Below are 23,395 nucleotides of genomic sequence, written 5' to 3'. Positions count from 1 at the left end.
TATGGTTTTGTTTTGTTTTTTAAATCGTTTAACCACATCAGTTAACAAACATGGATGCATATGCTATAATGTTATTGTTTTAGTTAAACAACTTGTTTAAATTGGTATTAAGGAAATGATTATTTTTTCTCCTTCCAATAAAGTACAGCAGAAAAGTTGCCTAAATATAGTTCACTTATTAAACCTCACAATAATTTCATAATTATCTGTCAGTGTATTTCTAATAGTATAACCAAATCAGTAATTTTTGATATAACTGTAAAAGCTACTCTGAAAATTTATTATTCCAAAAATGAAACCTTCATCTGGTTGTAAATATTAAGATTATACCAGCAAGAACGAATCTTTCTGTAAAAAAATAAATGATTTAAATGAAGTCTTACTGACTTGTGATTTGAATTGTGATTTAAATCAATTTGATTTAAATCAAATCCACCCTGATGCAAATTCGTCTTGTGCATATGGTTCCTCTCAGAACTGACAACTGGAAGTTCAGTTGGTAGTCTTTCCAAGCTCTGTGCTCTGAAATCCTTTAAATTAGAGGTTCCAGGGGTTGAACCCATAACTTTCTGTATGCAGATCCTATGCTAACACCCTACTGTAGGTGCAGCCTGTCTAAAAGGGGGGACTTGCCTGCAGCCCTGGCTTCTTGGTTTGCGTTGTTAGATGGTCATTTTTTAGCAGCTCATGGCCTCCATACACACTGCCCAGACTTGCACCTCAGAGAGGTGACTTCATTGCTTCTAATGCAGCAAAACAATGCAGGAGGAGCTGTGATAAGTTACCCGTTTCTGCAGCCACAGCTGGCGCTGTGATTCTCCAGTGGTTTGACTTCACACCCAGAGATGCTCTCCACCATCTCTTAAGACAGACGGATGCCAACGACAGTCACCCAGAATACAAAATGATCAGATAAATCACACCTAGTCATCAACACTCATACATTGCAGAAAAAGGGCTGATAAATAATTCTTTAAGGCACTTTATTGTTTCAGGAAGCGGCACTTGGGTTGCCCGAATCAAAATCGGGCACAAAATACAGCACCAATCTCACAATGAACAGGGACCAAAACTAAAATGAAATGAAACAACATTCCTACTTTAAACAACTCACAGTCTCTAGATAGCAGATAAAATGAAAGAGCAGGATGAGAGAAAGCCGGTTAATAATAATAAAAAAATAACAGGCATAGTACCGTATCTTCTGAAAAGCCACACACCAAATATTTTGAAAGGTAAACCGAAATTAAGAAGAGTGTAAAAATATTTAGGAATCTCAGTGACTTTTCCGCTAGAGATCAAAGAGTCACAAGATCTTAAACACCCCTCATTACTAAATTCATTTACAGTGGTACCTCTGGTTAAGTACTTAATTCGTTCCGGAGGTCTGTTCTTAACCTGAAACTGTTCTTAACCTGAAGCATCACTTTAGCTAATGGGGCCTCCCACTGCCGCCATGCCGCTGGAGCACGATTTCTGTTCTTATCCTGAAGCAAAGTTCTTAACCTGAAGCACTATTTCTGAGTTAGCGGAGTCTGTAACCTGAAGCAGAAGAGTTTGGATTTGATATCCCGCTTTATCACTACCCGAAGGAGTCTCAAAGCGGCTAACATTCTCCTTTCCCTTCCTCCCCCACAACAAACACTCTGTGAGGTGAGTGGGGCTGAGAGACTTCAGAGAAGTGTGACTAGCCCAAGGTCACCCAGCAGCTGCATGTGGAGGAGCGGGGAATCGAACTCAGTTCACCAGATTAGGAGACTACCGCTCCTAACCACTACACCAGACTGGCTCTATGTAAACCGAGGTACCACTGTATATCATGCAGACTACATGCTCTTCCCTTTCATCTTTCTGCAAGCTAGCAGTTAACAAACCAGTTTCCTCCCTGCAAATCTTTCATCTTTAACTGGCATATAATGAGCAGATATCCAACAGGTGAAGCTTCTCCCCCATCATTGTATTTACACATCAGGAAATTTTTTGGTTGAATTCTGCAGTAACCTCGGCCAGAATAACTGTTGGAAACTCTAGCGGGAGCCCTCAGCAGATTAAGCAAGATTAATGTGTCTTTGAGCAGTAACTAGAAATGATGTTTTACTGGAATGGGAGCTGAGCCCTTAATGCTACAGTGCCACACAGAGAAATGGGAATTACTTCTGCCTAGCTTAACATGTCTGATAGCTTGCATTCAAGGCTACTGTCAATATTAGTTCTACTTACAGCAGACCCACTGAAATCAATAGGTGTAAATGAATCTGTTAATTTCAATGGGTTCACCCTGTGTATTACTTAGTTGCATTTCACCCTCAATCTCCAGCTCTAGGTGCACTCATCTTGTGGAGTAGTATTTCAGAACAGGTGCCAAGAGCACTGATATTTCATCAGCAAGTAAAAACATTCATTCAGGTCTTCCTGGGCCTTTGATATTGCTTTATTTCTCCTTAGATATGGCAGGCATTTTATACTCTAAATGCCTACGGAAATTTGTTTTAGTGGATTGTCTTACGTTATTATGCCTTACATCACCTTGGTAACCTCTGTTTGGAATGATTTATTTTAACAAATAATTAAGAAACAGACTCTAACAAAAGCACAGTTGGCGTTTCCTTAACCAGAGAATTCCATAAAGCACAGCGAAGTGATAATTTCACCAGCGGCAATTAAAAATATGTTAAATTGTTGTACTCTAATGCAACTTGTTTGCTGGGTTTTTGGTTCCTTTTTCTTTTCCATTTCCTCTTTAGCACATAAATTTGGGATAAAAAGGTAAAGGGACCCCTGACCATTAGGTCCAGCCATGGACGACTCTGGGGTTGCAGCCCTCATCTCGCTTTATTGGCCGAGGGAGCAGGTGTACAGCTTCCAGGTCATGTGGCCAGCATGACTAAGCTGCTTCTGGCAAACCAGAGCAGCACACGGAAACGCCGTTTACCTTCCTGCCGGAGTGTTACCTGTTTATCTACTTGCACTTTGACGTGCTTTTGAACTGCTAGGTTGGCAGGAGCAGGGACCGAGCAACAGGAGCTCACCCTGTCACAGGGATTTGAACCGCCGACTTTCTGATCGGCAAGTCCTAGGCTCTGTGGTTTAACCCACAGCGCCACCCGTGTCCCTAAATTTGGGATAGCCAGACGCAATAGAGAACAAAGTTCCTATCCCATTTATCTCAAGATTAGGAGAGGAAATCTATGCAGGTGATATTTGTATGATAAGCTACACCTTTTAATTTTTATTATTATTAAATTTGTTAGTCCTTTTATGTTGCCCAAGGCAACCCAAAGTGACTTACAGCCAATCCACCAATGAACTCCCCCCACACATAGCGACATTAAAACCAAGGGGGGGGGGGGAGAAATAGCATTAGAAACCTCCCACTTGCTTCCAAAAGGCCACAGATAGTTGAAGGCCAAAGGCCTGGTTATAAAGGAAAAGTCTTGCCGGGCAGCTAAATGATGGTGCCAGGCAAGCCACCTTGCGGAAAGCATTCCACATATACTTGCCAAAATTCCTCTTCTACACAAATATTAAAGGTGCAGAATCCCAGTCTTCCTTTGTTTCTGGCCACCCTACAAGCATTTCAAATATCAAAGCACAAAAAACAAAATGTTGCTTAGGCATGAGAGGTTCTGATGAAAGTGTTAATAGCTAAGCAGCTACCGTGGTACCTCTGGTGACGAACTTAATTCGTTACAGAGGTCCGTCCTTAACCTGTAACCATTCTTAACCCTTTAGCTAATGGGGCCTCCCGCTGCCACTGCTGCGCGATTTCTGTTCTCATCCTGAGGTAAAGTTCTTAACCCGAGGTACTACTTCTGGGTTAGCGGAGTTTGTAACCCGAAGTGTTGGTAACCCGAGGTACCACTGTATAATGGCACTAGAAAAATGAGGGGACATGGGCCTAGATATATATACAAAAAAGCTCTGGACCCAGGCTTCCACTAGGAGGCACTGTTAGGTTTGCCAACCAGCCAGAAAAGAAGACTGGCCTTGCTGCTGTGCCTTTTATAGCAGTTTGATCCGCAGAAATCAGTAGGTGATGTTTTCAGAGTTTGGAGATAAACATTATCACCTAAAAACGCCTCTACATCAAGCTGGAGTTAAAGGCAGAGAAATAGGGGCTAGGGTTTTTTTTTAATTAGCAACGCTGGGTGAATTTCCTACGTAGTTAAAGAAATAAAGTAAATCCACAGACAATATTACAATAAATAAATGTTTGCACCAAAATAATTACGAGCATAGGCCTGTAACATGTTCCACACTGAAGCATCATTAGGGAGGGGACTTAGATAAATGGAATTGTTTCTGTAGGGAAACCTGCTAGGATAATTACTCCTGAGCCCGTTGTTTGCTCTGGTGTACCCGAGTACTGAATTTGGTCCCATAGATATAACTGATTTCCATTCCTTATTCAACAAGAATCACCATTCAAATAAATGGACAGGTATAATTAAGGCGGACCAGTCGTGCAAGTGAACAATTGCTTGCAGGACTAGAACCTAACGGAAATTGCTCCTGCTACGATAGAGTCCAAACAACTCTTACCCATGAGGACAGATGTGTTTCTGTGCATTTGATCCATGAAAGACAGCTTGGTTCTAACTATGTTAATCTCCAGCAGCTAAAAAGGGCCAGCGTGGGATTTGTTTGTTAGTTCCCAAGCGGGGAGGAGAATGAGTTTTGGTGCAGTGTACATCGTGTGAGGGGTGAGATGCATACATATTGCAAGTATGTCTATGCATTCTGTCATTCTGGTCACACTCACTGCTCAGGATAAATAAGGTTAGCCACTCCTGGTTTAAACACAGTACGGTCACAATCTTGTTTTCTCCAGGGATCTCGCTAAGTCGATTTTTCTACTTCAAAGTACGTGCTTTCAGCTGAAGGGTGATTTGAGACTTCCTAAACCATGGTTAATCTCAATCTCTAGCCGCGGTGCTCTCATGGTTTATCACAAACCATGGTTTATGAAGCTGGGAGTGTGTATCAGGATTCCATATTACAGTGGTACCTCGGTTTATGAACTTAATCGGTTCCGGAAGTCCGTTCTTAAACCGAGACTGTTCTTAAACCAAGGCGTGCTTTCCCTAATGAGGCCTCCCGCTGCTGGTGCCCTTCCACCATTCAGTTTCCATTCTTAGACCAAGGTAAAGTTCTCAAACCAAGACATTATTTCCGGTTTTGCGGAGTTTGTAAACCAAATCGTTCTTAAACCAGACTGTTCTTAAACCGAGGTACCACTGTATGTTCTAATTCAGGCTGTGTGATGGAAGCAGTGGAGGGGTGATTGAGGAGTGCCTAGTTTATGGAAAGCCATGGTTTGACTGAGGTTATGAAGTGGTCCACTGTGTCAATTTGTTGGAATAAAAAAATAAAAATGCTACATGTAAAACAACATAGCATCCTTTCAATGCTACTCATTTCTCATATTATTTGATTATATTCTATTAAAATAACGTTTGTGCTTCATCCAAGCTGCGATGAGTTTGCTGAGCTAAATGAACAGAAGGGATCTTTGTGATAGCTCAAAAATAGCAACAATTATTTTTTTTTAAATCGTGTTAAAGATGAAGGGGATGGGGGTGCACAACATGATGGAAAACTCACGGGAGGATGCAAGTGGCAGAAGAGCAAGCTTAGGAAATATCTGAGGTATTTTTAAACTCCTGAGTAAAGGTGACACATGGAGATATGAAGGAACAAGGGTGAGCAGTCACTTCTTAAATCTCATTTGCCTTTTCAGTTGTTAAGAGTCACTGTGTTCCGCCATCCACTTCCAAGAGTTCATCAAGGTATTCTACCACTTCACCCTAGAAGAGATTACAACAGAGGATAGGTTAATTCTGTGCCGTGCAAACCTATAGGGAGAATTTCTTTTTTTACAAGTATCAGGTAGAGTTGAAAATGCAGCCAGCTAAGCCTAGTTCAACAGGATAGAAGTTTCTCCTGATGAATAGCTCACTTGCTTCTGGTGATGGACCCGAGTGGATAGTACTTTCCCAACCTTTAGGAATGAATAAATAACTTAAATTACCGTATTTTTTGCTCTATAAGACTCACTTTTCCCCTCCTAAAAAGTAAGGGGAAATGTGTGTGCGTCTTATGGAGCGAATGCAGGCTGTGCAGCTATCCCAGAAGCCAGAACAGCAAGAGGGATTGCTGCTTTCACTGCGCAGTGATCCCTCTTGCTGTTCTGGCTCCTGAGATTCAGAATATTTTTTTTCTTGTTTTCCTCCTCCAAAAACTAGGCGCATCTTGTGGTCTGGTGCGTCTTATAGAGCGAAAAATACGGCAATAAAATAACTTTCAAGATGGTGTGACTGACAGCTGGTCATTGCAATGGATATGCCCTTTTACTTCTTTGTTCTTTTATGCCAAGTTGCATGATATGGCACTTGTTGAAGGTGCAGGTGTGCGTGCTCATCTGAAGGAGATGCAGAATCTCAGGCATGAGCTGCAACAAAGAGGCATCACCTTTCCAGAGGCTGTGTATTCTTTCACGATTCTACATTCTTTGGGTTCAAGTTGGGAAGCGATTGCCAGCCAGCTTGCTGTTTTGCCTACTGCTCAGCTAACAGTAGCGCATGTTACTGCTGCGATGTTGAATGAAGTGGATCGCCGTAGTGCGAGCTGCATCACTAAGGGGGAGTCCGCACAGACGTCATCCCAGAATGCAGTGGAACCACTAGATGGCGCCAAAGCTTTGAAGGCAGTGAAATGCTACTCGAGTGGACGTCTAGGCCTTGTGAAAAGGGAGTGTAAACAGAATTGCAGCTAATTCCTGGAAGCCGCAGACACAAAACACAGGATTATCCCGGCTTCTCATTGGAATCACTGCAATGCCAAGAGTGAGCAAAAAGGGCAATATTTGCATCTGTAATATAGACAGACACATAGATATAAGTTTTCACATTTTGGTTTATTTTATACCTGCAATTGCTTTTAATTGTTGCTTATCTGGACCTGTTTTTAATTGTCTTAACACTTTTTTTGTTTTATGCTTGTAGCTGTTTTGTTTGTTTTATAATTGAATATGCTATAGCTGTAACCCACCCTGGTAAAGGGCAGCTAACAGTCTAATAGATAAAATGTTCATTCATTCATTCAATTTATAGGCCACTTCATAAAAAAATATCTCTAAGCAGTTTATAAAGTAAAAACCATACAATCACATGGCTGAATGAAATACGTATGATCAGTATCACAATAAGATGGATGGGATGACATGCCGCTATTCCTCCTTTCACCACAAGCTCGTTGGCCCTTCGGTAAAAGTGCAAAGTGGTTTCAACAGCTTCTGGAAGGACAACTGTTTGCTTTGCGTTCAGCTAACTTGACGCGAGTGGTGCTGTGGGTAAAACCTCAGCGCCTAGGACTTGCCGATCGCATGGTCGGTGGTTCAAATCCCCGCGGCGGAGTGAGCTCCCGTCGTTCGGTCCCAGCTCCTGCCCACCTAGCAGTTCGAAAGCACCCTTAAGTGCAAGTAGATAAATAGGTACCGCTTTATAGCGGGAAGGTAAACGGCGTTTCCGTGTGCTGCTCTGGGGCCAGTTCGCCGGAGCAGCTTCGTCACGCTGGCCATGTGACCCGGAAGTGTCTGCAGACAGCGCTGGCTCCCGGCCTCTAGAGTGAGATGAGCGCACAACCCTAGAGTCTGTCAAGACTGGCCCGTACGGGCAGGGGTACCTTTACCTAACTTGAAACCGTTTAAGAAGTTAGGTCAATAAATATTCTCATCGCCAAGTATTATTTACCAAAACTAAGCCTTTGCCGTAACAGAAGCGGCCTTCCAACGCTGCAGGCACGCATAAATATTTGTGGAAGGAGAGATTACTGTGAAAATAATGAAGCTTTTTTCAAACTAGTGAAAATAAGCACTCACATTCTCATTCGGCAACTTTTGATTTGTTTTTCCTCCCAGCACGGAAGCATGTGCAAAGGTAAAAACAATCGCTTGTTTTTTTGCACGACTTTAGGAATTCTACAGGAATTTCTCATAAGATGCTCTTGCAATTCTGTACCTGTAATGCAGTTTTTCCTGGTGCGACTGATCAGGGGAACCAGTGTTCCAGTCGAACCAATAACCGGGTCGCTACATTATTAGCAATGTAAGCACTAATGTAAAAAATCAGAGCAGAACAACTCATTGACACTGGGATATCACTTGTTGTGAGCTGGACAAATCAGGATGATACAGATAGGAGGGTTTGCTGAGGACCCGAAATGCGGGGCAGCTTGATAGTGAGGATTCTGAGTGGGGGGACCTCTCTCGCTCCACCTGTCTCTGCAACGAGAGCCACAAGCCCTGCCTCCCACTCCCTAGCTCTGCCACCTAACCTGGCGTCACCAGACATTGGGAATAGCTCTGCCTCTCTGGCCCTGCCAGCTTTACTATATATAGAATAACAAGGGTGTGTGTCAGTCGGATCCATGTCTAAAGCATTGGGAGTTTGATCACCTGCCTTTGCTGTAGTTGTACTTGGAATGAGTATGTGTATTGCCTGCAGTGCACATGATTTGCATATCTTTCATAGCAATCTAAACATTAACGCCTTTCGAAAGAATCCTCCTTTGAGTCTTTGTTCTCCAGCAAATGCAAGCACTGCTAGACAACCCTGTTTTTCCTCTTTTCCCTGTAACCTTTAAGTACAGTTACCTGTGTCATTTCGTCATATTTTCTTGACTGCAGCAGCTATTAATATACGGAAGCAGGGAAACGCATTATGGGACAATGTAAAAACATAGGCAATTCTGCCAAAACTTTATGGAGAGGAGGTCCTGAATTCCAGGGCAGGCCTGTGTCAAGCGTAAGGTCTAGTCCTGCCTTCAGAAATTAAAAGTTTTCCAACAAAAATACTGTATTTAGTTGGGATCTGTTGCTTTGTAAAACAGTTTCTCTGCTCCATATATTTTCATAGATATACAGGGTGAGTACTTTAAAAGAGGCCCTGTGGATACAGAGTACAGTGGTACCTCAGGTTAAGTACTTAATTTGTTCCGGAGGTCCGTTCTTAACCTGAAACTGTTCTTAACCTGAAGCACCACTTTAGCTAATGGGGCCTCCTACTGCCGCTGAGCCGCCGGAGCACAGTTTCTGTTCTCATCCTGAAGCAAACGTCTTAACCCGAGGTACTATTTCTGGGTTAGCAGAGTCTGTAACCTGAAGCGTATGTAACCACTGTACACATGTTCCACGGGGCCTCTTTTAAAAGACTCACCCTGTATATTCTGGTCCACAGATACCATCTAGATTAAAATGCTACTTTTGATTCATTGATATGGTAGTAGAATCAATCACACTCCCTCATTAAAGGATGAGAATTTGCCATCATTTCCCCATTAGCACTTTCATGATGACGCAACACCACCCCTCTCTCGGGAATGCAGAATGGAAACCGAGTAAGTAATTTGCAACGAGCCAGCAAATACTTCACAAGTATCGACTGCAGAAAAACAGCAAAGCCAAATTTGCTTGGTGCCGATTGGCCAGCCATTTATGTCAATCACAAAGTCGTTTCACCCCACTCAGAGTAGCCTCAATGCTACACTGTGCAGGTAACAGTGCAGGAACACAAAGGGAAGAACACACATTACAAACCAAAAGGACACTGGTTAGTTAATCTTCGGCATGAGGCGGTGGACAGCATTGGTTCTGGACACTCTAAGTGTGCCATTACAGAAAGTACCCTGGAGCAAAAAATACTAGGCCTGTTCCCAATGTAGATGGCTGATGGGGGGACAACGACGATGTGCAGGATGATGTGCAGGTGCCTATTCACAGAGAGTGGATGCACATCACTGATGTGTGTGGTGATGGTGAAGAGAGTGTCTGCTGACAGTAATTCTCTTGCTGGTGGTAGTTGTTGTATGGCCCTGAATTGACAAATTCTGGGAGCAGAAATGGGCCAGCTATCTACGCCCCCCCCCCCCGGCACCACTGCATCTTCTACCTGGGCAGCAGGGCTTCAACTGCAGTAGCGGCTATGCCACTCCAGGCTGGCCCTGGGGTGGGTTAGAATTGTTCAAACACAACCAGGTGAGTGGTATTTATGAGCCTAGATCATGGGTAGGCAAACTGAGGCCCGGGGGCCAGATCTGGCCCAATTGCCTTTTAAATTCGGCCTGCGGATGATCCGGGAATCAGCATGTTTTCACATGAGTAGAATGTATCCTTTTATTTAAACTGCATCTCTGGGTTATTTATGGGGCATAGGAGTATATTCATTATTATTTTTTCAAAATATAGTCCGGCCCCCCATAAGATTTGAGGGACAGTGGACCAGCCCCCTGCTGGAAAAGTTTGCTGTCCCCTGGCCTAGACTATGCCTCAGTTACTCTTCTCACAGGCATTGCTACCAAGCTGGTGAAAAACCCCACACTCCGTTGTCAACCTGAGTGGCATGTGGAAATTGCTTTTCTTACACCAAACCTGAAACTCTGATTGCTTCCACCTACTCCCCAAAATGCCAAAGATACTATGCAAATCAGGACGAATGCACAATTTTAGCTAAATGACAACTGCGCTAGCTTTTTAGTGAAGCGAGTGCTACTGAAACAAAGATGAAAGTCCGTGTCTCACAGGGATCCCTTATAGGAATGCTGAGAACCAGTTAAGGTAGGGCCCCCTGGCATGCCATGAGATGCTGCAAACATGGCCCTATAGACCGAAACTGTCCTTGCTGATTCATCTCATCGGCAGAGCCACTGAGGAGGCTAATGGAGAGGGAGAATTAGATGACAGGGAGTCTGGTTCCATTGCCACGGCAACAGAGACATTTCCTCCTCTGCTAGTATGCCTGGATAACTCAGGTGGGGAGGGGAGTCTGCCAAGCCTATAACCAGTTGTTCATAAGCCAGCCAGGCACAGGGGATTTTTTCCTTATTTGGAGATATGACAAAAGCGTCACACGCTTAATTTCTGCATGTCAGGCTGCTTTTGTCAGGTCCCAGGTCGCAAGGTGCTTAGATTGGTCTCAACTAGGGCCAGGGCCTTTTCAGTACTGGCCCCGACTTGGTGGAACACTCTGTCACAAGAGACTAGGGCCCTGCGGGACTTGACATCTTTCCACAGGGCCTGCAAGACAGCGCTGTTCCGCCTGGCCTTTGGTTTGGACTCAGTCTGACCCTTATGTTTCCCTCCCCTTATGGTCTTGATCTATGGGCTACTTTTAAAATGAGACTGCATTTTAAATTGCATTTTAACCTGTATTTTAAATTGGTTTGTCCCCCCCCCCCTATTATGTTTTTACTGTAATTTTACTGGTGTTAGCCGCCCTGAGCCCAGCTCTGGCCGGGGAGGGTGGGGTATAAATAAAAATTGTTGTTGTTGTTGTTATTTGAAAGCAAAACAAACTAAAAAAAAAGACAACCCTACTATCACATTACAACTGGCCTGAAATATCCTTAAGCCGCCATTAACTTTTACTTAAGAAAATGGTATTGCGCTACTCAACTTACTTCATCATCATCCATCACGTGCTCTTTAGCAAATTCATACATTTCCCTCTGAAGTGTTGTTATGTTGTAATACCGAACAGCTTCCTAGAAAAAGAAGGGCGAAATTCCATGTCACATTAACAGCAGAACAGTGCCTAAAAGCTCCTTTTTAGCACAGCCTCATGCATTGCATGGAAGAAACGTTTCTTACAGAGTCATAGAACCGTAAGAGTTGGAAGGGACCACGAGGGTCATCTAGTCCAACCCCCAGGAATCTTTTTGCCCAACGTGGGGCTTGAACCCACGACTCTGGGAATAAGAATTTCATGCTCTACCAACTGAGCTATCTTTTCCCAGCACATATCCCTCGATGACTATCCCAGAGAAGGCTCTACAATTTGGGGCTAGCCTGGTTTCCCCTCTCCCCGAAGAAGCCTTTACAGTGGACGCTCGGGCTGCGAACATGATCCGTTGCCGGAGGCATGTTCACAACCCACAGCGTTCGCAACCCGCAGCGCTGCATTAGCACACGTGTGGGTCGCGATTTAGTGCTTCTGCACATGTGTGAGCGCCAAAACCCAGAAGTAACCCGTTCCGGTACAGTGGTACCTCGGGTTAAGAACTTAATCTGTTCCGGAGGTCCGTTCTTAACCTGAAACTGTTCTTAACCTGAGGTACCACTTTAGCTAATGGGGCCTCCCACTGCTGCCGCGCCATTGCTGCATGATTTCTGTTCTCATCCTGAAGCAAAGTTCTTAACCCGAGGTACTATTTCTGGGTTAGCAGAGTCTGTAACCTGAAGTGTTTGTAACCCGAGGTACCACTGTACTTCTGGGTTTGGCGCGGTGCGCAACCTGAAAACGCGCAACCAGAAGTGTCTGTAACCTGAGGTATGACTGTACCTCTTTTCAGCAAGACAGCGTTTTGCTGGCCTTTTCTACAGGAAAAGCCAGCAGGGAGCTTGGTGGCTTGGATACTCCAAGGCACCTCAATTTCAAGCAGTCAAGGAAGCTCCTCACCAGCCCCTTCTCTAAGAAAGCTGGCAGGGAGCATGTTGGGCACCCTTGCCTCTTGAGCAGCTACAGAAGCGATTTGATCAACCATGAAGCTGGAAGGCATTCTCACGCAACTCTTGGGACAGACCCCACCCACCCGCACAGCTTCAAAGTCTGAAGGAAGGTTGGTTGCTCCTCATAAAGCCAATGGCACAGCTCCCATGGCAAGTGTAAAGGCTGAACATGTAGAAGAATATCTATCGAAAAGGCTGCAAGGCTGAATGCACCGACTGCGACCGGTTCAACAATTCAACTTACAGGTCTAGGCTGGAAGTCTTCATCTGTGAGTCCCCATTTGTCTTTATGGTACTGATAATAGACTAGATTCTGTTTCATCACTCCGTCCGTCTGGTCAAAGAGCAGGTAGCTAACAACGCACGAGGCGGCATTTTTCACATCGTTCACTGAATGAAGATTAAACAAAAGAGTCAGCTTCTCAGGAGACCGTTAGGAAACAGCTGCTGCTTCTTGCAATCTGAGCATGCAATATTTCTTAATTCATAAAATCTATACGCTTGGCGAGCCTCAAAATCAGAACGTAAGGATTTGTCTTCCTTTCCCTTCTTTCTTGAGTATGCAGATAGAGATAGTGGTAAACTATTTTCTCAGAAAGCGTTAATTCCCATTCTTTGTGTATTATGTGTGCCAGAAATGGGGAAAAAGAGCCTTTCTGCTTCCAGTTTTGCAAATCTAAAAATAATTAGCAAAGCCAGGACTTGGTGAGGACTTTCAAGGTCCTATGCAGATGATGGACACCTATTTTAAATATATTATAATGATGCTAAGAAACAGCTTTGCTAGCACAGCTTTTCTTCTCCAGTGAAGAGAAACGTTTTAAATAAGTGAAATGGGCATATATGTTTTTTAAAAGATAGAACCAAGCCCAAATTCAGGAGAGCGTAAAACCTCTTACTTACGTTTATAATAGGCAAACTGCAAGTAGTGATACATAGTCGCTACAAATTTCTCCACAACATAGCCTCCTACGACTGGCGTGAGATCAATTTCGCACTTCAGTTTGCACTCCAGAACTTCAATGTAGTGATCTGAAGAAGAATGCACAGACGTTCTGAGCATTACACAGTTGTTTCTTTAATTCAGTTTAGCAGCCGGCAGCCCTGCTGTAGAAATCTGTGCGCTGAATTTCAAAAGTGTTCTGCTACTTTAGCTCCAAGATCAATGCATACATTTTTCAGCATGCAGGAAGAAACCCCTAACAGAGAACTATTTTATAATAAAAAGTTGCATACTGTTCCCAGTAAAAAATTCACTTGATTGTAGTGCCACCTACAGTAATTGCTAATTTATTGCTAAATCCTGATATTAACATCTTGGCTTTCCATGGCTTTGTTTACTAATTGGGGTGGGAGGATAAAATAGGCTATCATTCTGTTTAGCCACAGAGAGTATTCTAAGAAGCAGCTAGGTAAAGGTAAAGGGACCCCTGACCATTAGGTCCAGTTGTGGCCAACTCTGGGGTTGCAGCGCTCATCTCGCTTTCTTGGCCTTCTTGCATACATTTTTCAGGCATGCAGGAAGAAACCCCTAACAGAGAACTATTTTATAATAAAAAGTTGCATACTGTTCCCAGTAAAAAATTCACTTGATTGTAGTGCCACCTACAGTAATTGCTAATTTATTGCTAAATCCTGATATTAACATCTTGGCTTTCCATGGCTTTGTTTACTAATTGGGGTGGGAGGATAAAATAGGCTATCATTCTGTTTAGCCACAGAGAGTATTCTAAGAAGCAGCTAGGTAAAGGTAAAGGGACCCCTGACCATTAGGTCCAGTTGTGGCCAACTCTGGGGTTGCAGCGCTCATCTCGCTTTCTTGGCCGAGGGAACCGGCATACAGCTTCCAGGTCATGTGGCCAGCATGACTAAGCCGCTTCTGGAGTACCAGAGCAGCGCACGGAAATGCCGTTTACCTTCCCGCCGGAGTGGTACCTATTTATCTACTTGCATTTTGACGTGCTTTCGAACTGCTAGGTTGGCAGGAGCTGGGACCGAGCAACGGGAGCTCACCCCATAGCGGGAATTCGAACCCCAACCTTCTGATTGGCAAGTCCTAAGGTCTGTGGTTTAACCCACAGCGCCACTCACGTCCCTAAAAAGCAGCTACATGTTATCTAAAGTGTCCATTCAGGGTTGCTGTTTCTGTTTTTTAAAACAGGAAAGTCATCTCCAGGCGAAGTAGGCAGGGGCTGCTTAAGCCTTTCTCAGTCTACTGATTGACCATCTGTATCAACCCTCATATGGCTCCTCTTCACAAAGGTTAGGCTATGTATTGAACTGTAAGGGAAAAGCCATGGGGGTAGAATATATTGGGGGAAGGATTAAACCCATCATCACTTTCTCATCCAATCTTCCATCCTCTCTGCAGCTGCCTTTCTTTAAAAACAAAACAAAACTTATCTGCATTTGCACATACCACAACAGGGCTGGGAAATTTTGGGCTCCACAGTCTAGATCAGCCTGAGGTGCCAAATTTGACAGGTGGGTGTATCCCTCTTCCATTTAAACATGGGACTGAGAAGGCAGGCAGTGGCAGGGTGGAGCAATATTTAAAGGATGGGGTAGGTGGCTTCAAAGAGCACCTTGCAGCTTTAAGACAGTACCCACGCTCCCAAGGGGAATCTGGAGACTGTCTTGGAGTGCTTTGCAAAATCACCTTTTGAAGCAGCCTCCCTACCCCTCCTTTAAGCTATCCAGCAGGCAGCAGTGAGGGTGGGAGTCTCCCCCACCACTCTGATGTTTAAAGTAGAATGGGTGGCTGCTTCAAATAGCACTTTTGCTGCACTTCTCCTTTAAGTGGGCAAGTGGCAGCAGTAATGTGGCAGTCTCCCCCCCCCCCCCCACTAAAAGGAGAAGGCAAATGGCTTTAACTCTGTTCGTCTACTGTTGAACAGAGGGATTAAATTTTGCTGCCTAGGCTGCATGATCCTGTTCTCAAAAGGATGTCAACCTGGGATGTCAGCTTGTGGGTGGGTGGGGTGGTTTGGGGAAAATGGCCTCAGGGGCCAAATCAGACCCTGGATGGGCAGAAATTGCCCCATGGGCCCGAGGTGCACCCCCAGACGAAATAGTTAGCTCCCAGGGGCTGTGTAACAAGGCTTTCTTGCTTTAATGCCATTGTGTTCCTCAGTTTGATGCAGATAATTATATATTACAATGCATAATTTCAATTATATTGGTCAGAAAACAATGAAAGGTTTGCTACTGATTTCAGTCAAGGAAGGACTGATTTCCCAAATTATTTTCCTGGGTGAAAAAGCTTACTAAATTCAGATTTACAAACATTAAACCACTTGCTGTGTGGTCATCTGCTAGTCTTGCATGACATCACAACATTTATTTATCTACAGAATAGTCAGGATGAAGCAAATAAGACACAGGGCAACAAGATATGGATGTGTTAGGGGAACACCTATCAAAGAAAATAAAACATGATGATGCATTGAATATTTATTATGATGTATTATGCAGAAAGGTGATTTAATGTAACTCTAACTCTGAAACACACATTCTATCCATTTCCCCATAGTTTATTATTTCCCGTATCTACCCATCTATATGATCACCTAGAAAACGAGCATGTGGATTTGACACCACCTATGTTATGAATTTTCTCTCTCTCTCGCTCCCTCATTCCACAGCAATCTCTTACTGTTTAAACACACACGTCTTGCTAGCATTATCAGAAAGGAAATCCACAAGCAGCACATGTCAAGTAAAATTATTTTAGGAGACCAAGGTATCCTTCAAGAACCGCTTCCCAAATGCTGGCACCCAGCTCAACACCTACCTGCTATGGACAGATAGAATTCTTTGAAATCCGTGATCTCCCGGGAGCCTTCACAGGCAGCTATGCAATCATCATAGGCTTTGTAGAAATCAGGAATTGCCAGCTCCATGTCTGTGATGGAAGTCCTCCAATTTTCTCCATTGTAGGCCTTTACTGCCCTGATAAAGAGATTCTGAGGAGACCGGGGGGGGGGGGGGATGTAAGGAAGTAGCATAGGTTTGATTTGACTTGATTCAAGGCTGCATTGCTGTGTCAAAATGGACAGCAGCCCTGGATGGTTAAGTCCAGCTGAAGGCGACTATGGGGTTGCGGCGCTCATCTCGCTTTCAGGCTGAGGGAGCCAGCATTTGTCCATAGACAACTTGCCGGGTCATGTGGCCAGCATGACTAAACTGCTTCTGGCGCAACGGGACACTGTGGTGCGTGCCAGAGCGCACGGAAACGCTGTTTACCTTCCCGCCACAGCGGTACCTATTTATCTACTTACACTGGTGTGCTTTCGAACTGCTAGGTTGGCAGGAGCTGGGACAGAGCTTGCCGATTTGAACCACCAACCTTCCAATCAGCAAGCCCAAGAGGCTCTGTGGTTTAGACCACAGCGCCACCTCTTCCTAGTTGCATTGCCACCACCCAGTCAGAGTCCTTTTTCAGCTGCATCCTCGAAGATACATTCTCTGATTCACTGTGACCCAGTTCACACATAATGCTAAGTCGACCATGGATTAGCGTGAACAAGCAAAGCTGCAGGTTCCCAGAGAGAAGACTGGGGCTGCTGCACTCCTCTTCTGAGCCTGGTGCTGAAACAATCTATGGGTCTAAGCTATGGTTTGGCTTGATGTTATGTCTGAACCCAGACTCATGGTTTGCCTCACTCCAGACAAACCGTGAGCTGTTGCCACAGTTTCTTCCTGGTTTACCATTCACACTTTGTCTGGGGGAAACAAACCATGAGTTTGGGTTTGGAGCAACACTAAGCCAAACCATGGTTTAGCCCTGAATGGCGTGTCAGCAGCAGGACCAGGGTACAGAGCACACCGGCTGTGTGTGGTGGTGCAGAGCAAAGGGAGGAAAGACTTTCTTCTACTCTCCTATTTATTCTCCTCTTCTCTGTGAGTGGCAGCAGGATCTTAGGACTGGCGTGAGTTGTGAAGGGATGAGGCAATATGGGCAAGCTGTGTGGGGATGGGGATTGGCAATGGGGTGGCAGCAGTGGATAGGCAAGATGTGGGGTTTGAAGGAGCTGTAAGGGGATTTGGGTAGAGGATTGTTGAGCAAAGCAAGTAGGAGTGACAGCCCCTAGTCTATATAATAACCCAAACCCTCATTTTCTTCAATCTCCCTATTCACTCTGCCACAACTTTTTTTCAGCAGTCACTTTCCAACAGACTCTCTTGCAACTCCGCCCAAGATTTCAAAAGCGCTTTCGATACTTCAGTTCAAAACTATTACTTTTGCCAAACAGGTACATGATTCTAAGTTATTTTCCCACGAATACAATACTCCCACAAATAAAATGTTAAATATTTGAGCTTCCTCGGTCTGCCCATATGTAGTCATGCACAATAAATGCAAAGAGTTCCATGAGCAAATAGAGTATCTAAAGCATTTGTCTTTGTGAGATAGCTCAAAAAGTGGCACATTTGTAAACAGGCTGTCTATACTTTATTAAGGAAGGGTGCAATCCAATCTGAAAGTCGTACTGGAGCAATGCCTACGTTCTCTTGCATTAGCACAGCACTGCAACAGTGGATAAGAAGTGATGTTCTACTAAGAAATTGGGCAGAGAAAGGAATATTGTGCAGAAGGAGCAGAGGAATGGCTAATATGATTGGGACCCTATAAACAATGACAGAATCTAGCCCGCTCCTTACATTGGTACAGTGCTGAGCACCGAATTCTTTAAGATTTATTTCCAGGTAAGCATAGTTAAGACTGAGCTGTAAGAGGCACAGCAATAGAACGGAAAACTATAGGTAAAGTAAAATTAGGAGAACAAACAGACCTCAGGTTCTGGGTTGTTGCTTTTTACAGAGCTCTTCAGGAACATAAATAGGAGGGGGGAACATACCTCATATGATTTCATTTCCAAATCTTTAATATGGTCCTCAGCATCAGGCATGCTTTTGTAGTATGCCATATTCCTTTTCATCATCTCATCTTCAGGATGTTTCAGGAGAAATGTGTGTGCTGCTGAAATGGCTTTTGGGAAGTTGTTTGCCTAGCCAAAAAGGAACAAGAAAGAGAGACTTCTGAAACCATCACTTACATTTTATAAACTTTTCTCCTAGAGCTTTGATTTCATGGCGTTGTTCTCCAGAAGACTGATGTCACGAGCCTAGGTGCCAACTCCTAAGGGTCAATGACCCTACAGTTTTCAATAAATTAAAAGGTGCCATGGGCTTTGAAGACACTTGAACTCAGGATGAAAGGGCGAAACGTGCCTAGAGGGAAGGCACACTTGGGTGATCAACTCCCACCCGGAAACCTATGTCCCTACTGTGGGAGGATGTGTGGATCCAGAATTGGCCTCTACAGTCACTTATGGACCCACTGATAAAACCTTGTTTATGGAAGACAATCTTACTCGGCTACGAATGATTGCCAAAGAGAAGAAGTAATTTAAAACTAATAAAAATCATTATCGACATATCTATGATGTCTTGATGATGCTTCTGGAAATGTATTATAGGAAACTTTATGGGAAATTTTGGGAAGCTTTAAAATACTGATGTAACCATTGTTCAGAGCTTCATCTTTGTGGCAGTGGGAAGTCTTGTTGTAATAATAAAGATCAGGCCTACTGGCCACTGTTTTGCTTCTATCTCCTGACTGAAGTCTCTCCCCCCAACCTGAACCTATGGGATCCAATTGCGGGGTGCTCAAAAATCGGATTTTAAAAAATTTAAATCGGATTTTAAAAAATTTAAATCAGATTTTTAAATTAAAATGCTTTTGGAGGAAAAACCTTTCTAAATATAGTTTTCTATTTAAGTTACATGATAGTCCAAAGGCTATTCATCAGGAAATAAGGATTTGTTTTATGTTTTTCATGTGTGCTAAAACTCAGTCTAAGATTTTGTTTTTTTTTTAAAAAAAACCGTTTGACCAAACATGGATACATATGCTATAATGTTATTATTTTAGTTAAATAAATCATTTAAATCATTATTAAGGAAATGATTATTTTTCACTTTCCAATAAAGTGCAGCAGAAAAGTTGCCCAAATATAAACTGTTAACTTATGAAACCTCACTATAATTTCATAATTACCTGTCTATGTATTTCTAACTAGTACAGTGGTACCTTGGGTTAAGTACTTAATTCGTTCCGGAGGTCCGTTCTTAACCTGAAACTGTTCTTAACCTGAAGCACCACTTTAGCTAATGAGGCCTCCCGCTGCCGCCACTGTGCGATTTCTGTTCTCATCCTGAAGCAAAGTTCTTAACCCGAGGTACTATTTCTGGGTTAGCGGAGTCTGTAACCTGAAGCATCTGTAACCTGAAGCGTATGTAACCCGAGGTACCACTGTATAACCAAATCAGTAATTTTTGATGTGACTGTAGAAACGACTCTGAAAATTTTGTTGTTGTTTAGTCGTTTAGTCGTGTCCCCATGGACCAGGAAAATTTATCCTTCCCAAAATGAAAACCTTCCTCTGGTTGTTGCAAATATTAAGATTATACCAGCAGGAATGTGTCTTTCTGTTAAATCAAGTCTTACCGACTAGTGATTTAAATCGTGATTTAAAATCGTGATTTAAATGGGTTTGATTTCAATCGAGTCCACCCTGGTTCCCACCGCCCGGGCCCCTCGCTCCGAGAAGCGGGGAGGCGCTACCTTGAAGTAGGCGAATTGCAGGAACTTGTAGGGCTCCCGCTGCTGGAACTCGGCCAGCACCTCCCGGCTGGGCTGCGACTGGCGGAAGGCCGGCAGGCCCTGCTTGCAGCGCTTGAGGCACTGCGCGCGGCGCAGCAGGTCGCCGAAGAAGCGCAGCTCCGCGAAGCCCTCGAAGCGCCCGGGCTCGCCGCCGCCGCCGGCCTCATAGTCCCGGGCTCGGGCCGAGCTGCAGTTGACGTGGCAGAAGGCCTCGCTGTCCCTCAGCAAGCGGTGCAGCCTCAGGCTGACCTCGAGGTAGCTGACGCTCTCGGGCCACTTCTCGGCGCCGTACTGGTCCAGGCCGTAGCGGTAGGCGGACTCCAAGGGCATCAGCTCGTCGCGGGGGAAGCTGCGGAAGCTGTAGCGCTCGAATTGCGCCCGGCAGCCCGGAGCGCGCAGGCAAAGGAGCAGCAGCAGCGGCGCCGGCGCCGCCAGAAGCAGAAGCGGCGGCCGCCGCGCGCAAACGAGGCGCCACATCTCCCTCCTTGAAGGCGCCGGACACCACGTCGCAAGAAGAAGGGGGAAATTGGCGAAGAAGAGGAGGAGATGGCGACGCCTCTCTCTCACCAATTCGGAGGGGCCAGGCGGGGAGAGAGAGGTCTCCTCCTCCTGCCCGGCTGAGGGGCGGCGACGAGGGGCGAGGGGAAGCCGCTTCCTCAGGGAAGGGCAATACTGTATATTTGGTTTTTCAGATTAAAGTTCCACAATCACATATCCAACCAACATACAGCATTAAAAACAAGATTCCAAGGAATCTTCTGGACTTCCCTCCTCCCCTTCGTGGGTCTCTTGCACATCATTTCCTCCCGCGTCTTTTATAACACTCCGGAACTTTTACATCTCCGCTTTATCCAAAATTCACCATTAAACTACAAGTGCTATTCCAATCCTACTCATGGTTTTTGCTGTTTATGGTTGTGTTTAAGATAAATGATAAACTCTCCCCCATTCCTTATTATAGCTGTCAACATTTTCCTTTTTTTTAAAAGGGAAATTCCCTTATTCCAAATTGGATTCCTTGCAAGAAAAGGGAAAAGTTGACAGCTATGTTCCTTATGAAATTTTTGGTCTTCCTGATTTCTGATTTTTTCAGGTCATTTTTGCCGTTTTGGCATAATCCATCAAGTTAATCTGCCATTCTTCTCCGGTTGGGACTTTATCTTCTTTCCATGTCTGAAAAGTGCTGTTAAAGCGCAGCCACTTCGGGCTGAACCGACGTTCCCAACTCACTCGACATTTTGACTGCGGACATTAATAATGCTTAGGTTTCAGTGTAGTAATGTTTAGCTGTCTAAGAGGCATGTGGCCTGGGAGAGCACCTCTGTGGATGTCTGCAGAAGGCCCTGTGAAGAGTTCATCCTGGTGTGCAGAGTAATCAAGGATTGTTCAGAGTTACTTCCCAATTTGGAAGCCTTTGAATCAAATCAAGAACACACTACAGCTGAGTTTCTAGACTGGTGACCGGGAGTGGCTACCAGGCATAGCTGTCAACTTTCCCCTTTTCTTGCGAGGAATCCTATTCGGAATAAGAGAATTTCCCGTAAAAAAAGGGAAACATTGACAGCTATGCTGCCAGGACCATATAACACTGGTCCTAGAGGATTGCCTCCCAGTGCATTTCCAAGCACAATTCAAAGTCTTGGAGCTGACCTTTAAAGCTCTAAACGGCCACAGCTCAGTATACCAATGGGAGAGTCTCCACCCATTGTTCACTGTTCACTGAGGTCCAGCTCTGAGGGACTTCTGATGGTTCCCTCACTGTGAGAAGTGAGGTTACAGGCAGCCTCCCATCAGACTTTTAGAATATGGTTACCAGATTTCCCCGTTTCCCGGGGACAGTCCTCGGATTTACAAATCTGTCACCGGACAAAATCCGTCCCCGGATTTCATTCAATGTCCCCAGACTTATATATATATATATATATATATATATTATTAAGTTTTACAGTAAACACAAAACAGCAACAAACAAGAAATTTCACAACAAAAGAAACTAACAGAAAAACACTACAACACACAAACACAAAGCAATAGAGCATGAAAAAAAAAATATTAAAAACAATTTCCCCGACTTCCCCAGACCTCCCTTCTCTGTATTCCCAATCATATGTTTTGTCCGCAAATTCTTTCCCTCTGTCATAATTTGATTTTATAATCGTCTTAATATATAATGTATAATTACTTTTCCTTATATCTAAAAATGTTGGATCTTTTTCTATTTACTTTTTTTACTAATAACCATTTATGATCAATCTGATGTCATCAAACATTCATTATCTTATAACCCAGACTTATATTTTAAGTGTTGTAGATTTAGTAGTAGGGAATGAATGTTGTGTAATTGGTTCAACAGCACGAGACACATCATATGAGGACTTCCGGCGAAGCAAAATGGCGGGCACAACGGCAGCAAGCAGCTCCTAAAGCCAGCCAGAGCCAACTGCGCTACCAGGCTGGCTCCGGGCTGCTGAGACTGCCGCTGTTGAGGGGGAACGGGGATGCCCGGCACGTCAACTGGGGAACTGCTGACAGCACCTCGCAACCCAAATCGAGCCAGGAGTGAGAGCACCTGGCCACCCAGCTGACTGCCCAGTGGTGCTCCGGGGCCAGGAAAACTCTGGAGCCAATGCAGGGAGGAGGAGGAGAGGAGAAGGAAGAGAGAGAAAGAGGAAGGAGAAAAAAGAGGGGAGCCCTGACCTTGCTGCACTGCTGCCACTGCCACTGAGGAGAGGTAGGAGAGCACCAGGAGGGCAAGGACACGTGGCTGAGCCCAGGCGTGGTCTGAGCCTACTCCACGGCACCTAGCGCTCCAAGAGAGCAAGCTGGGACCCAGAGGAAGGCCACACAACAGAGGAGACCACAGAAGAGAAGATATTACTTCTTAATCTTTTTGAAAAATAAAAAACTTTTTTCTTTTTTTAAAAAAAGTATCCCCAGATTCTTTGAAAAAAACATGGTAACCTTATTTTAGAAGATATCTGAAGGCAGCCCTTTATCAGGAAATTTTCAACGTCTGATGTTTTACAATTTTACACACACACACACACACACACACACACACAAAGCAATGCAGGATTTTTATTGCTTTCAGTTGCAGAATAAAAATGTGTTTTTCTCCCCTTCATTGCAATGGTATTTTATTGCAAATGCCTTTTGGGTGATTTACGTCCTTCAAGGGCAGCATCGACCATGAATAGACGTGATGAAGAAAAATAATGAAGCTG

The 23,395-nt window shown here is 44.3% G+C and overlaps 1 protein-coding gene across 3 annotated transcripts; it reads right to left on the bottom strand.

Moving 5' to 3' along the window:
- Positions 1-966: 966 nt before the first annotated feature.
- Positions 967-20,824, bottom strand: CRTAP (cartilage associated protein). Of its 3 annotated transcripts, none has more exons than XR_014503830.1 (8): positions 20,133-20,781; positions 18,364-18,513; positions 16,296-16,467; positions 13,406-13,534; positions 12,747-12,892; positions 11,455-11,538; positions 3,913-5,807; positions 967-2,738 (listed from the first exon to the last, which is right to left on the bottom strand). XR_014503830.1 is itself a non-coding variant. In XM_083406964.1 (7 exons), exons 1-7 carry the CDS (start codon positions 20,646-20,648, stop codon positions 5,751-5,753), a joined length of 1,254 nt encoding a protein of 417 aa, XP_083263090.1. In that variant the 5' UTR covers positions 20,649-20,824; the 3' UTR covers positions 967-5,750. The 3 variants fall into 3 exon arrangements, 1 of the variants encoding a protein (XP_083263090.1); XR_014503831.1 differs by having other exon boundaries at positions 967-5,057; positions 5,196-5,807; positions 20,133-20,773; XM_083406964.1 differs by having other exon boundaries at positions 967-5,807; positions 20,133-20,824.
- Between the last annotated feature and the right edge of the window lie 2,571 nt (positions 20,825-23,395).

Source organism: Podarcis tiliguerta (assembly GCF_965153285.1).
Source record: "Podarcis tiliguerta genome assembly, chromosome: 12".
Lineage (NCBI taxonomy): Eukaryota > Metazoa > Chordata > Lepidosauria > Squamata > Lacertidae > Podarcis > Podarcis tiliguerta.
The sequence above is the reverse complement of the archived record's forward strand: the minus strand, read 5'-3'. Positions and strand labels throughout refer to the sequence as shown.

Excerpts from the sequence above, each read along its gene's own strand:
- CRTAP (XM_083406964.1), bottom strand. The coding sequence starts at position 20,648 with ATGTGGCGCCTCGTTTGCGCGCGGCGGCCGCCGCTTCTGCTTCTGGCG. Across the intron at positions 16,468-18,363 it reads TGGAAATGAAATCATATGAG|AATCTCTTTATCAGGGCAGT; the intron begins GTATGTTCCCCC and ends CGGTCTCCTCAG. Across the intron at positions 11,539-12,746 it reads AAGACTTCCAGCCTAGACCT|GAAGCTGTTCGGTATTACAA; the intron begins GTAAGTTGAATT and ends TTCTTTTTCTAG.